The 16,138-nt window shown below is 38.2% G+C and overlaps 1 protein-coding gene across 2 annotated transcripts; it reads right to left on the reverse strand.

Annotated features, from left to right (window-relative positions):
* Nucleotides 1–998: 998 nt before the first annotated feature.
* Nucleotides 999–15,264, reverse strand: LOC145996941 (uncharacterized). Of its 2 annotated transcripts, XM_083133525.1 has the most exons (5): nt 14,958–15,264; nt 5,304–5,437; nt 2,322–2,543; nt 2,029–2,139; nt 999–1,153 (listed from the first exon to the last, which is right to left on the reverse strand). In XM_083133525.1, the coding sequence occupies exons 1-5, from the start codon at nt 15,055–15,057 to the stop codon at nt 1,121–1,123; spliced, it is 600 nt and encodes a 199-aa protein (XP_082989651.1). In that variant the 5' UTR covers nt 15,058–15,264; the 3' UTR covers nt 999–1,120. The 2 variants fall into 2 exon arrangements, with proteins under 2 accessions (XP_082989651.1, XP_082989652.1); XM_083133526.1 differs by lacking the exon at nt 2,029–2,139.
* Nucleotides 15,265–16,138: the final 874 nt, after the last annotated feature.

Below are 16,138 nucleotides of genomic sequence, written 5' to 3' on the forward strand. Positions count from 1 at the left end.
CTATGTTTAGTTCTCTTAGCCTAAATAATAATTTTTCATTGTATTTATGCTAATGGAACCTAACCTAACAGGCCTAACCTAACCTCGTAGACATTCCTCGTCTGACGTCAGAACACAAGGTAGCAAAACTGTTGTGCGGAGAGGAAGATCCGTTGCGGTGCGCTTCACTTGGTGATGCAGATGTTCGTTTCTTTATACAGCGTATTAGCAATAGATGCATTTCAACCGATGTAATTCGATTTTATTTAAGTTGTCGTTTCTACCCTTTCGTGCAGCCAGTTTCTCATTCTTCTTCACGTAAATGATTTTCTATTCAACTGATTTTATAAAGCTTGGAAGTGATTACCATGCTGCATAAATGACATAGTAAAACTAAATTCATTAGCTAAGGCTCTGTCCGAGAGGTCCAAAATTAAAGCTTGAAGTACGATCTTGTTGGAAGTGACGTCACCTAGTGCACTTCGAAAGCGCAAATTAAACGAGCAATCAAGCCTGTAGCTTGCTGCACGCAAGATTGCAGTCTTCTTTACTAGACTTCTGATGTGGGTTGTAGTTCTTCTAATGCGTGGAAATGTAAGCCAAGCATTTTCAAAATTCTATGTGATTTCTATGGTGAAAAACAAGTGTTCAAAACCGGGAGGGGGGGTGTTCTTTGGCTTTATCTATCGATCGTATTGGTGCTGCAGTGGAAGTGCAATTATTCCACTTCAAGTCCAAGACTTCGAGTCTAAACTACGAGAACAATGTCGAAGGGTGTTCGCCTCAAGTACGGTTTTGCACCTTTCTGACACGACCTAAAGGTGCAGTAGGATGCACAAGTATTGCTCGGCAAATTGTCCATGACCATTTTCACGATTTTTTTCTTGCATGTTTATAAGGAATATATTTTTGCTTATGCTGGTGCAGAGGTTGTCAGTATCTTGTTTAGCGTTTTGTGAGCGATTGTGTATGCTTATGACTCAGACTGTACTACATAACCAAACAGAACTTCACGGAATTAAATTAATTTATTATTGAGCAATTATCCAATTACAATTACGCAAATTTCAAAACAATATGACAGAACACACTCTTGATTACGATCATCACTTGGGCCTTTCAACTACAAAGCTTTGAAAAGTTATTCGACGGACTTCAGAATGCACACAAGAATCTGGAAACAAACAAGTGAAAATCAATCAAGTTGATAACAAGGCTACATTAGGCGTTGCAGCTGTTTTGTCTACTACGAGAGATCTATTAGGTGTCTACGCCTTTATCCTTAAGGAGAAACTAGGAATTCTATACAAATCCCAACAGAAAATTACTGACTAAATCTGGTATGAGTGCACCTTCGATTGTTGCGCAACATTTACACCGTTGATTTTCAAACTTCTGATAATCGCAGTTTGTAGCAAAGATCTTAAACTGTAGAATACACCTACATTTCCGATGAAAGTAGCACTTTTTAGTATACATTTACACACTTTGTGATAGACTTCCGGTCTCGCCAGGCCATCGAAGTTCTCGGGTTTGAATCCCGGCCTGGGCATGGGCGACTGGGCTTTCTTTGTGGTTGTGATATTTGTAAATTTTTGGATGAACACTAAGGCCTTTTTTAAGGTCAATAAAATACTTAATGTACTTTGCAACCACATACCTATTACAGTGTACAGAGATATATTTGACATGGAACCAAATTTATGACTTCAAACATTTTCTTCCTAAATCCGGGCGCTGACATCGCAGTAACCTACTCGCAATACTCTGAACAGGAACATAACATAAATAACTAATTCACTAATAAACCAGACTGAAATAAAGAGCTACAATTGTGGGAGAAATTGGTCATGTACATGTTTTACTTAATTTATCATGGAATTGATAGAATGTCGGTCAACAGCCTTCTGTGAACGGTGGCATTGAATCACCGAAATCAATAGGCACAATCAAGTTTCACAGAAGTATTGTGTATGAAGTGAAGCTCAACCGTGTTTGTGCTGTGACTTTTAATATAATAATTTCAAAACTGAAAATGAAACTACGTACCACAAACAATGTAGTCACCACTGCATAGATAACCATTGGAAATTCGAGATGGACCATCATTGCCAGCATTAACTTCAATGGCTCCCTTGTCTTTTCTTCTTCTCTAGGTGCCTGGAAAGAAACCGAAATTCATTTATATTTCTCTTACATTAAGTCTCTTTAGGGGAATCGAGACAATAAAGGTGAATGATGATTAGATAAAATTGATGAAGGGAGAGACCTTGGCTATACCTTAATGCGAATATAAAAAAGTTAATCGTGGCGTACAATTAAGGAAAATGGAGTAAGCTTACCTCACTTCCTATCTCCTTGCAGAAGTTTCTGCCACAACGCCTCCTGAAGTATCTGTCCAAGAGATTATGAGACTCAAACCACCTGCTATTTAATTTCCCTGCAGCGGTGGTGGGTGTCGTTGTACTGTTGGGCATTCGTTGGGTTTTCAGCAAGAGTACACTCATTGTTGACGGGGTCAGAACTGAGTAGAAGACAACGGCCGTTGCATATCCTACTGTAAACTGAAACGTCAAGAGAAACAGCTTGAGGATAAACAGTATGTGGAAACTATAGACTAGAGTAGCGGCGATTGGGTGCCAAAACTGGTGGGGGGGGGGGCGAGGGTGACAGTTTAATTTTCCTTGGTAGACAAGACTTAGCAGTAAGAGGCTAATGCGGGGGGAAAGTGGCAAAAATATTAAATGTAGACAAAATATGAAGAGTAGCTGATAGTGTACTGCATGGAACAACTTTCGCTCGCTCGCACTCGTTCGAATCCAGGCACGTCTAGAAATATTTTTCGGGGAGGTCCGATCAAGTGTCTCAATAATAATGTTTAAATTGAAATAATGTTAATTAAAATATGTAATTACTATTGTATTGTTATTATTACATGAATAGGTAAAAACACAGTATAAAAATAAGCACGTATTCATAGTCAAAATTTGTATAAAAACAACTGCCCTGGGAAGGGAATTAATGTCAAAAGGATGAGGAATTGAATATTTATTGATTACTAAAACAGAATGGCAGATCCAACTGACGAAAGTTAAAGTTCCTGATTAATATTTTATGAATATTATTATAAGTAAAAGTGTGCATAAATCTTTGGTAGTGTCCTTGCTTGCCTCCTAAAAAATCTCGCCAAAATATAATACAAATGCTCGTATATTATTTTATTTCAGTACAGTAAAACCTCGTTAATCCGGACTAATGGGGGGATAAGTTGACCGGTTTAACGAAAGTCCTGATTAACTGAAATATCCTAAGAGAACAGTAAACAGTAGAAAGTGCATTAAAGTAGTTTATAGCAAACAAAACACTTTTATTGTGGTGTATTTAAAGGCCATAGGCCTAAATACACGATACAGTACAGTACAAAGTCTGCGGGAAACAGATTTTGAACATAAATTTGAATTTAAAATTTTGGGAGCGTCAGCACTTAGGCTATTTTGCTCCCGTCACATTATACGGGGGCCAGCCCCTTACCATTACAAATAACAACTCTAACGTTGCGTAACTAAAAATCTTAGAATGTTCCGACTTCTGTTAAAAGCTGAGGCTGTAAAGGGGCACTCAGCACACATAAGGACAAAAGAACAGGACAATACAAACAAAATTATACTGGCCATGGGGCCAGTCGCCAGAGCCTCGTTAGTCTTCAGTCCAGGGTGTACTGACGTGGAAGTGAGGTTGACGTTAGGGTGTACTATGTGGAAGGTCACCCCTTACACCCCTGCGGGAAACAGAATTTCATCAGTGGTTGACTGCCTTTTCTTTGGAAAGTTCTCTTGTTGACTTCTAGCCACATCTAAAACCTTGCATTCTGCTCCTTTTCTTCTTCCTTTTGCCTGTCCGGATTAAACGATGTCCGACTTATCGGGATTCGGATTAACGAGGTTTTACTGTACTTGGTAAGTCTCGAGTGAAATCCTCTCCTTGCAGCACTCTAACATAGCTGAATAAGAGTAACATATATTTCAACCAACCTGATAATGTTTCATATATTGTTTTTAATGGGAAATTGTTAATAATTGTAACAAGAAGTGAAATGTATTGTCATACTTCAACAATTGGAAATAAAGAATAATTCTATTGAACCTACCAGTAAACCTACGCTGGTTGATAGTGTTTACATAAATTACTATGTCTATTCATGATGTCTACACTAAACGTAGATGTGGATGTAGACTAACAATGCTGTGAAGCTGGTCCATACTCAGGATTTTTGAAGGGGGGGGGGGGCAGACCAGAAAAGGTGAGGAGGAGAAAGATCTTCATGTACAGACATCTACACACACACACAGACCCTTCCTCTCTCCAGAAACAACCCATTCATTTATGCAAGGACAAAACCTAAATTCTTGCACAATCTGAAAAATTGTCAGTTATTTTTGTAGATTTTTATAGTTGCACATTAAAATATTTCATAGTTCGAGGAGGGCCATGACCCCTATCCCCCCCTTGGGTACATGCTTGACGTGAAGCTTAACGAACCATGAGTCACATGGTGCATTAATGAGTTCTGTTATATTTTTATGCAATATAAAAATGTATTTCAAAAATTGTGGAAAATGATTTTAAATGAAAATAAAATAATATGGCTCATGCACTCATGTTGACATACTATTTAAGTGAAATACACGCCTAATAACATAATGTTGAATTATTTATCGTGACTGTTGAAACATCCTTGAAGCGCACGGAAGCGCACAAAAACACACACAGTAGAAAGAAAGCGAGAGAGAGTGAGGGGAGGAAGGAAAAGAGAAGCATGTAAAGGTACAGGAAGATGTAAGAAGAATGAGACAAATGATAGAAGAGGGGGTAAGAACACAAGAAGAAAGAAAAGGAGGCAGACAGGAATTGATAGAAAGTAACAGTAGAAGACATACAAAGAAATATAGAAATAAGTGGGCAGAGGGAGAGAGAGAGAGAGAACGAAAGAAGGAAATAAAAACAGAGCAAAAGAGAAATGTAAGATAACGATAGTAAAAGATGGAAATGTAGAAAGAAGAGTATCTTTACCGAGGCAAATGCTACCAGAAATTATTTCTTCCATCCGAAAGTCTTTGGTGATGCTACTGCATGTATATACGCCAGCTCACAATAAATGATACACCACATGAAGGAAAACTTTTGTATACCCTCCCTCCCACTTAACCTAATCAACACACTTTACAAAAACACCTGCTTCATTTGTAGAGCCAGCGTTTTGTTTTCTGAACTTCCTATACAACTACAAAAGCCTGATAGAAATGGACAAGCAAAGAGCTACTTACAAGAATTATGTCAGGTTTGCGGAGCCTCCTGTCCCACAGATAACCTAATATTAAAACCAGCAAGCTGACCATCGCGGCCTCTCTGAACATAACCACATGACACAGGTGCATCTTTATGGCAGCTGTAGCAATACCTGGAAGAAAAGGTAAACTTCTATCATTGTGGCTAAGCAGCATAATATAACACTAACAAATATTTTTGACGAATTTTGTTGGAAAGCTACCTCGACTATGTACGAAAGCCTAGAGGAAGGAGTTAATTACGAGGCGAGAGGAGTGAGATTATTTTATGGAGAACTCATTGACACATTTATTGCACTCATAAATATGAGAGGCACATATTTGGTTTAATTAAGAAGTGGGGGTAGCCGGGCAACTGGAAAAGGGCCTCCGCCCTTATGCCTTCCTCTGGTGTTCTCACTAACCAATGGGGTGGTGTAAAGCCAGAATCACACGGAACTAGATTTCCAGTAAGAATGCCCTAGTTGGAGCTGGACTGGCTACCCATTTGCTAGATACTTGTTACCGTACTTGTCGATAGACTTTTGTTCCCATAAGACATTGCGCAGAGCAGACAATCTGTCCAGCACTCGGTAACCACAGACAAAAAACTCTCCTTTCCTTTGCAAACTCACAGATTATCTTCACATGGCCAAACTTTGCTCTGATTGGCTGTTCCACAGAAACCAGTCGAGGATTCTATGTGTTTTTCTTATCTTATTCGACTGTTTCTCCGTCTCCTTCTCTGTCTGTTTCGTTCCCTATCTCTCTGCCTTGTTTCTTTATTTATTTTCTTTCTCTCTCTAGTTTTTCTTTTTTCTTTTTCTCTTTGTGTGTGTATGTGTGTCGGGTTTCTTTATTTATCTTCATATCTACATTCGCTTCGATTCTTTTGTATATCTTCTTCCCACTCTCCTTATCTGTTATATATTTGTCATTTTACTTTGTATCTCTTTTTCCCACTCTCCTTATCTGTTATATGTTTGTCATTTTACTTTGAATCTCTTCTTCCCACTTTCCTTATTTGTTATATGTTTGTCATTTTACTTTGCATCTGTTCTTCCCACTCTCCTTATCTGTTATATGTTTGTCATTTTACTTTGCATCTCTTCTTCCCACTCTCCTTATCTGTTATATGTTTGTCATTTTACTTTGCATCTCTTCTTCCCACTCTCCTTATCTGTTATATGTTTGTCATTTTACTTTGCATCTCTTCTTCCCACTCTCCTTATCTCTTATATGTTTGTCATTTTACTTTGTATCTCTTCTTCCCACTCCTTATCTATTATATGTTTGTCATTTTACTTTGCATCTCTTCTTCCCACTCTCCTTATCTGTTATATGTTTGTCATTTTACTTTGCATCTCTTCTTCCCACTCTCCTTATCTCTTATATGTTTGTCATTTTACTTTGTATCTCTTCTTCCCACTCTCCCTATCTGTTATATGTTTGTCATTTTACTTTGCATCTCTTCTTCCCACTCTCCTTATCTGTTATATGTTTGTAATTTTACTTTGCATTTCCCACTCTCCCTATCTGTTATATGTTTGTCATTTTACTTTGCATCTCTTCTTCCCACTCTCCTAATCTGTTATATGTTTGTCATTTTACTTTGCATCTCTTCTTCCCACTCTCCTTATCTGTTATATGTTTGTAATTTTACTTTGCATTTCCCACTCTCCCTATCTGTTATATGTTTGTCATTTTACTTTGCATCTCTTCTTCCCACTCTCCTAATCTGTTATATGTTTGTCATTTTACTTTGCATCTCTTCTTCCCACTCTCCCTATCTGTTATATGTTTGTCATTTTACTTTGCATTTCTTCTTCCCACTCTCCTTATCTGTTATATGTTTGTCATTTTACTTTGAATCTCTTCTTCCACTCTCCTTATCTGTTATATGTTTGTCATTTTACTTTGTATCTCCTCTTCCCACTCTCCTTATCTGTTATGTTTGTCATTTTACTTTGTATCTCTTCTTCCCACTCTCCTTATCTGTTATATGTTTGCTATTTCACGTTGTATTTCTTCCGCGTTGGGTTAGATTAAATTGATAAAGGTACACACAAAAAACACCCATATGCTCAGACCGGGACTCTAACCTGAGAACTTCGGTGGAGAGATCGAAAATCGCCTTAGTGCGCTCCACCACAGAGTCGGCTCACTACCGCTTTAAACGTACATGCAAACGTGAGGTCAGCATGTCCCATTTAGGGTCACTTCAAAAACTTCTTACGGCGCCCTCGTATATTCGCGATCTTGGTAGTACAAATTACGTGTGTCGGTTGGCCTGCTGACAGAAGCCTAGGACGTCGGGAGGGGGGGGGGGTCGAATGGTCCGCCCTCTGGAATATGCATCGCTTATTTCAAGTTGCAAAAAAAATCGGAAAGTTAGTTATTTTTATTGTTAATAACAGACGTAAAGTTCATTCAGTTAGTATTAGAACAAAATAGTAAAACGAAAACTGTATTACATAAAAAGTAGTGTAAAATGCAGAAAACAGGTTATATTTTCATATTCTACTATTAAATCAAATGAATAGATATTACCGCAGTTTCTAAAATTCGAAATGTTATAATTTTATGTGTGAGGTCACAGGAAAAACTTTACAAGTAAAATTTCCTCGTAACTTTTTAAGCCTATTCTTGAACGAAGTGTCAAAAAGTTAATAACAAAATACACCAACTAGGAATTTCAGTACACTAACTGTTTGTGCTGTATATTCACTCATCTGGAGTATCGAGTACCAAAGTCTTACCATATATACGTAAAATAATAATAATATATTTGGAATAAAATTCCTTTATTTTTATTCGTTTATAATCGTTATTATTTATTAATAACAATAATTTAATAAATAAGAGTCATGGCAATAACTATTATTGTTGTTAATGTTTCTACCAATCAAGTTTTATCAATGGCTTGACACCCATACAAAAGTTTTAGCGACGCCCATGACAGAAGCAATGTTTGTTGATTAGATAAATTTATATTTAGTGAAACGTTCACGAGCGGTTAGGGACAGCATTAGCAGCTTGGGAAATACATGCTAACAGCACCAAACCTGGCCTCCTAACCTATCCACATATGCATATAATAGCTTAAATAAACAAAAAATAACTTGCCAAACTTATTTGCATGCTTATTTGTGCTATTATATGCCTATGTGGATAGGTTAGGCAGGTCAGGTTTGGTGCAGTAAGGAAGTTTTTCCCAAGATGCTAATGCTGTCCCTAGCCGCACGTAAACGTTCTCCCTTAATTTCGATCCAAATCGCTAAGCGCTGTAATGAATTTGTAGCAGGCATTTGTTTATCTTCGTTGACTCGATATGAAGTTACACAAGTTCTGACTACTGTTTTATTTCTTTAATTCAAATTTCCTAAGCTTCTAGATATTACAACCAAGCGCAATAAACAAGCACGTACTGTCACAGAACCTTTTTCCTCCACAAATTTAACGAGAATCGGATACCAGAAAAACACTTCAAGTCAATATTTATCTGAAACGCAGCATTGATCTTTTGCAATTCACAGACTCATAAAAACTTTAAAAATAGCAGATGAATGAGGCAACATTTCATGCCGTGTCGGCTTCCACAATTACAAGCTTCAGCTGAAACAGGAAATTAAATCCATATCGCACCTTCCATTTCCCCTTTGCAACTTGCTGTAAGCTCCACCCAGCCTACAAAATCCCCCGATAGTTCATCTGACTTCGGCATAACGTTAATCCATGCCGGAATTTTAGAAAATCCGTACGTTTGTGAAGAGTGTTCGTCGGCTATCTCCGGTGTACAGCTACCAATGGATAACGGAATCCAGAAGCATTACATGCCCAGACGAAACAGCAAGTTGGCTGCAGATAACTGGATTGCCTCTGTGAAATAGAGATAGTCCTGACATCTCGTGGCCGTTTTACGAACAAATTGAGCCCTTCGCTACCAGTAACATAATTCACCTGTGGAAAAGGAAGGGGGGAAGAAGAAAGAGTTCACACAAACACGTTCAGTTTCTCTCTTTTTTGTTAACACTACTGTTGCGTTGAAGGGTTTGTGATAAAACTTAGAGTGCAAGGGGAACAGGTTAAGAAATGGTCGAACTTTGGGAATTCGCACAGTAGAAGAAATACACCAATGTAAGCTTTCCATAAAAACCATTACAATTTATCTTTATATCAATGGTTATAATACGGCTTTAGCATTATTGTTACTAGAATATTTCCCCCACTTTATGAATTCACGTCACAATAAAGTTAGGTGATATAGACATACGAAGTAAATAGTTAACGACTTAATATTTTCATAGTGAAATTTTTCTGGTAACTCCTCAAGTAAAACTTATTGTGTACAGTGGGATCCATGAGTATTACCCTGCAAATTGTCCATCACTATGTTCACGCACTTTATTTGACCTAGTAAGAGCTACAAGAATTAAAAGAAAACTCAAAACAAGCTGTTGACAACTTCTGCAACATCATACATAAAAATCCATCGCTTAAAAACATATAGGATGTAAGATAAATTTTAATGAAAATAGTCATGGACAATTTGCACGATAATACTCATGGATCCCACTGTACATAGGAAGAGTGATAATGTGGCCATGAGCTATTCATTGGATGAACTGTAAAAAGAGAGAAAGAAATAAAGGAAGTTCACATACTTATGAATGGATATCTAATTTTTCCGTATACCTGAGTTTGGGTGACCAGCATTGACATTTTTCGATCACCATGCTCAACTTCAACTACGAAACTATCTCTTTTCTGGCCAGAATCAGGGACCTCTGGCGTCACAACCTATTGAGATAATCACTACGTCACGGAGGTCGACTTGATCCGATTGAAGGTCAAAATGAACGATAATAACAGTAGACTATTTACCTGACAATGGTCGGCTCCAAAGAAAATAATAGGCACATTGCTATTTGTATTCACTTGTTTTTTACATAAAATTCTACTATTGCTGTTGAGAGGTCATCTTCGTTGGAGCTTTGTTTCAAAACTTGAACCTCGCATTGCTAAAACAGAACGAGATACTATGGTGATGGACAATTTGTCTGATATTATTACCCATAAAACTGAGTAGCTTTGATTTCTTATTGCGTTGTGTAATTGCTCATTCTTTAAAAGTTGGAAATTGAAAACATATTCTAACGAAAATCCAGCAAAGTAGCAACAAAAAATGTACTCAACAACTTTTCACAAGGTAAACGTACATGAAAATATCCATAAGGATATGTTCAAGCGCAATGAATGAGCTTTTAACGGATGTGTATATTGCGCCGTTAAAAAGATTTTTCTATGCCGGTGCAAAACGTTCAAGAAGGGCCCCAAACAAGCATTACCCATAATTCCTGCTGCAGAACTAGCTGTGAATGCACTCTCTCATTCGTAAGCCTATGACAAATGTACGATAAAGAGCTTGCCTCTAACCAACGGGGGGAGTGGGGGAACCGTATCATACAGAACAGAAGGAAATACCTAACGCTTAAGCCGATTACAAAAGCAACGTCTCACTTGCAAATTTTTTTTTCCCCGCGGCTTAGTAATATGAGATTGTGCAAAGCGTATGGCAAATTAATAAATTACCGTCCACAGATAATACGGCATAAAAATATCCCCGTGCGGAAGTGAATAGAGAAGCTTCAATTTAATCCACTTCCGCAAAATATCGCCCTGAGAGGCTTTTTTTGAAAAATTATGCCGTGATCTTAGTTACGTTTCTGCATACGGTTTTCTGCGAATTGGCAAAATGCTGGTGGAGATTTATAGGTCAAATGCCCCCTCTCGGAATTACTGTTATGGCGTTGCGAGGGGGAGAGTTGAATGGGTAAGTTGACCCAAACTTGGAAATTTAAATCACACGATTGTAGAAAAATAGGAGGGAAACAAAGAAAAATTAATTTCAGTTAACTATTATGCCAGAGAAATATCCGAAAAACAAAGTGAGTCAATTCTATATAAAAAAAAAGTGTCAAATATACACACCAAAGCAAGAGCTGATGCTTTTATTTTGTCCCACTTAATCCAAGGAATAAATAGTTCCATAAAAGAGCATTCCGGTCTAAAATGAAAATTCTAATTTGTAAAGAAGAAGAAAAATATTATATTTTTAAAAGACATTTGAACTTCGTCACCCCCCCGCCCCCCGCCCCGTAGGCAGCGCCGTGACGTGACGCTTAAATATGGTACCTGCATCTTGCCTTACATGTGTTCCATTCTTGTGGCAGGAATTGCACACTTGCTGCCGATACTTTCAGAGAAAAAATAATTTCTTTTGTACAGACGGCGATTTTTTTTTTTCGGCTGGAAATTGCACCTCTCTCCCCAAAATATAATAGTCAGAATAAAATTAAACTTTACTAATTGCTAATGACGTACGCCAAGTCTCATATGACACTCAAAACATGTGTCCGAACATTATCTGATACATAGGGTCTTCCCAAAGTCGCATAATGCCGGCCTCCGTGACGGAGTGGTTAGCACAACCCGCTAGAACGCCAGGGGTTCCGGATTCGAATTCTGGCCCTGGCATTTATGTTTGTGAGTGTCCATTCATCAATTTAATCATATCATGACTCATCCCCATCTTCGCAAATTAGCCAAAAGTGGCACAAAAACGAAGTTAAATAAAGCAAACCAATCAATCAATCAAAGTCACAACACTCGTTGTGGCACGGGTGTCACGGCCGAAGAGAGGGAGAAGACTAGAAGAGAGAGAGAGAGAGAGAGAGATAGGGTAGTGTGAGAGAAATAAATAAAATGGGAAAAGAGAAAGAAAATATAATTTTTGGAGTTGTGTTACGATTTCTCTTCCACAATGCAACTGCTCGAACAGTTTTGTTTTTTATTCTTCTAGAAAATATATTAACTAATTCATTATGATTTGTGGAAATGCTGTTTTGTAGACCAACTAGGTGTACTCTGCAGCCAAGGACATATTTAGAGGAGGTCCAAGGGGTCCGTACCCCGCCGAAAGATTTAGCAAGTAATAAACTTAAATAATGAAAATATACTTATTTAGCATTTGTTGTTTAGTGAATGGTTATTCTGCCGAACTTATAGGAAGGCAAGTATTATACTGGGATCATAACTTTGAATGACAGCAGCTACCAAAGAAGATTTATGCACACTACTACTTATGCATAAAATATTAATCATGAACTTTACTTTTCGTCAACTGGATCTAACATTCCTTTTTTGTTAATGAATAAATAGTCAATTCTTTATACAGGGTGTCATTTTAATGGCGCCCACGGACCACGGAAACGTATAGAGGACATCAAAACAAACAACTTTTCTCAGTAACATTTTTCTCGTTGGTGCATCATTTCGGCGCTACAGTCGTTCAAAAAAGCCCGTTTTGCCACCTGAATGCTGGCAACCACACACAACATTTAATTGCATTTGTGACGTCATATCCCGCCCTGAAGCGATGCGTTCCAGGGTTGCCAGGAACACTCATATTCTGTGAAAAATTACATAGCTACAAACAGCCACATTATGTACCGTAAAAGAAAACGAGAAAACACATTATTTAACCTAACAGGAAGTAAACAAACGACACGAAAACTGGTAGAAAGAAATTAGAATTCAAGTGGAAGTGGTCATATCGAATCTTGTCTCAGCTTGCATGTCAAATATTTGCAAATCTAGTTACCAAGTTGGCATCTACAATTTAGTCTATCCACTTCGTCCTTCTGATACTAGTTTTCTGTCACACACTGAACAGATGACAAAATACTAGAAATGAAAAAACTCAAAATTCCAAAGGTAAGCAACACATAATATGTAGACTGAAAATAAAAACCGGGCTAAGTGCCACAACAATCGATTTCCATTTTATTGCTAAAATATGGGCTATGGGCCTATGCCAGTGCGGTAAAAACCGGGCTATGTGATATGCAGTCTGCAAGTAGTTCAAACTTTAGACATAAGAATGCGCCTTGGTCTAAGTGCCACATGCTGTGTATCAAAATACCGGCTATGTGCCAAGCGACATGTGACTGGTTTTGTGGTCACTTGGACGTCTTGGAGGTTATTGTGTGCTGCGTTTCCTCCAAAACAAGCCCCGTCTAATGAGGTAAGCCTAGAACGGTAATGTTAACCTTGTAGGATATCTTCCAAGACAATGTTTTTCCTGTTTTTCTCGGAACTTAGATTTTGGCACTTAGCTCGGTTTTTGTTTTCAGTCTACATATAATGTATATTCAGTGCATTATGAGGCAAGTGACAAAAATGGTTGAAAAAACAGGGATATAAGTAGTAATAATACAAGCTCCAAGCTCTCCGACGACTGTGTTTAGCTATACACCGGATATACATGTAATGTAATAGTTTGCAACTATGAACAGGACAGTATATTCGCTACTGATTCATAATTAGATTGTTACTGTGGTTGTACGTGTTTTAGCCGTAATGTAACAACGTGAACCTCGGATACTTCCGTTATCAGCACAAAAGTACCACAACGCATCCGGACACAAACCTGTAGATACCAACCTTGCAACGAGATTTGCAAATATTTGACATGTAACTGGGCGCAAACAGCCACATGTAAGCTGTAAGTCCAATAAAATGTATTGTTGTTGATATTTGACATGTAGCCTAGTCTGAGACAAAATCCGAAATTGACACTTCATTTTGAATACGTTTTTACCATTCTCATATCGTTAGTTCACTTCCCCCTTCCCCTGAGATGACTGCTGACCTTCTGGCTGGTAGGCTATGATGTTCGGTCTACTGGACGCATTTCTCGCTTCGTTTTACACTTAATCACGTCATTGGTAGTTTGTAAATTTTCACAAAATTTGGGTGTTCCTTGCAACCCTGCCGTGCGCTGTTTCGCCGCAGGAAATGACGTCACAGATACGATCAAATGTTGTTTTGGGTTGCCAGCATCCAGGCGGCAAAACGGTCTTTTTTGAACGGCTGTAGCGCCCGAATGATGCACCAATGAGAAAAATGTTACTGAGAAAAGTTGTTTGTCTTGATGTCCTCTATACGAATCTGTGGTCCGTGGGCGCCATTAAAATGACACCCTGTATATTTTACATTAATATCCTTAATTTTGGCGATCTATACTATCCTAGATAATGAATACGTGCTGTTATATATATTCTTGTAATGTGTTTTTACCTACTTATATAATAAAAATACAATATACAATATACAATATACATATTTATTTAATTTAATATAATTATTTTAATTTAAACCATTATTATTATTATTGTACACTTGGTTCGGACCCCCCCTCCCCGAAATATATTTCTAGACACGTGCCAGTCTGCAGCAGAGGCAAAACAATACAACCAGCGACGCGAGCCAACTTAATCAGTAAACTGCTGCCTGCTCGAATGTTCTCAATGGCAACGGAACATTTTCATTGTTGTGAAGTGCTTGAAACGCAGTCCAGCTCTTTTGCCACATCAACATTTTTTTTAGCATGAAATGTTTCTCAAATTTAGACTTGGTTTTCAAGGTAACCTGCACTCTCTTATAGAACGGGACAAATAGTCGTGAAACTGGAAGAAAAACAGGCAGGAGGAGACAGAAACATATGTCCCGTTTTGACCGGGACAGTCACGTTTCCCGGTCGTCACGTCGATATTATTAAATACTACCCTAAATATAACATTCATTACCTACCTGTGTGTAACTTAGCACACTGAACCGTCGTAAGCACAGGAATCGCAAACGTCTTGCACACAAGCTGAGGAGGACGAGTCATCGCCATTGCCGCTGCCATTCAGCTGAATGATATACGACTGAGCTAGGCAAAACAGATGAATTATACCACTTATGATAAATAACGCATGAAGAATTGACATAATATAGAGCTGTGAAATGTCGTCGCTCATTCTCGGAGGATTTTGAAAGACTTTCGTGCACTGTTACAATTTACACATTCTAAAATTTATATTTTTCCACGTGCGGTGCCGAATCTCAGACAGTAACATGTTAACATAGAAACAACAATACACACCAACAATGTGAAGTTCATTGAGTTTGTTCAGTAGATCATTTTAGCCTGTATATTCACGAGGACGTTCATATCAGAAGTGATTGCTTTATTGAAAATTGCACCTATATACAGAATGGTCACAAATTATTGAATTAATTTAAGTCATTAACAGTAAAACAGTTATCTGTATTGCCCATCAAGCCGTACAAACTATCAAACGACCCGCCACTCGATTCCCTTTCTATTAAAATTTTTCGAAATCTCTCATGGTTATTATACAGGGTTAGTCAAAAGTATCGGGACAGGCCAGTAATAACGAGACGCGTGGACGGAGGAAAATCACATGTTGAAAGCGGGTATTGGTGCGCAAACTGCATTCAATGGGGTGTGGTCATCATGGCAGCCATCTTGGATTCCGCCATATTGGATATCACACAATATTTTCAAATGGAAAGGGGTATGTATGACACATCAATTTAGGCTAGAATCGTCCCACAAACGACAATCCGAACTCATTTTGGACCTATCGCAATTCGTGGAAGAGATAGGGTGTGCTATGTTTGACTGCAAAAAATAAGATTTGTCTAAAAGAATTGTTTACTGTATTCCTGTGGGTAACTGTACACTGCAAATTGCAGAGAGCATGAACAAGAAAAAATGACATTGATTTACAGAATGCCTCAAAGCAAGTGCTCAAACTGCTTCCCGTCGACTGTCTGACAATATGCCAACCGATCGTAAAAACTGCAAAGTGCACGTTGTAGCATATCCCGAGAAAGTCTTCTTGTTTCGTCCACAATGCGATTCCGTAGATCATTCAGGGAGTGTGGTTTGGTGCGATACATTTTGTCCTTCATGTGTCCCC

This window comes from Lepisma saccharinum, chromosome 13 (genome assembly GCF_977018435.1).
Source record: "Lepisma saccharinum chromosome 13, izLepSacc3.1, whole genome shotgun sequence".
NCBI lineage: Eukaryota > Metazoa > Arthropoda > Insecta > Zygentoma > Lepismatidae > Lepisma > Lepisma saccharinum.

Bases quoted from the DNA above. Each gene is read 5' to 3' on its own strand.
- LOC145996941 (XM_083133525.1), bottom strand. From the start codon at position 15,057: ATGGCAGCGGCAATGGCGATGACTCGTCCTCCTCAGCTTGTGTGCAAG. The intron at 2,544-5,303 runs GTAAGTAGCTCT...TTGACGTTTCAG, and splicing joins GCAAACCTGACATAATTCTT to TTTACAGTAGGATATGCAAC. The intron at 2,140-2,321 runs GTAAGCTTACTC...GTTTCTTTCCAG, and splicing joins GCAAGGAGATAGGAAGTGAG to GCACCTAGAGAAGAAGAAAA.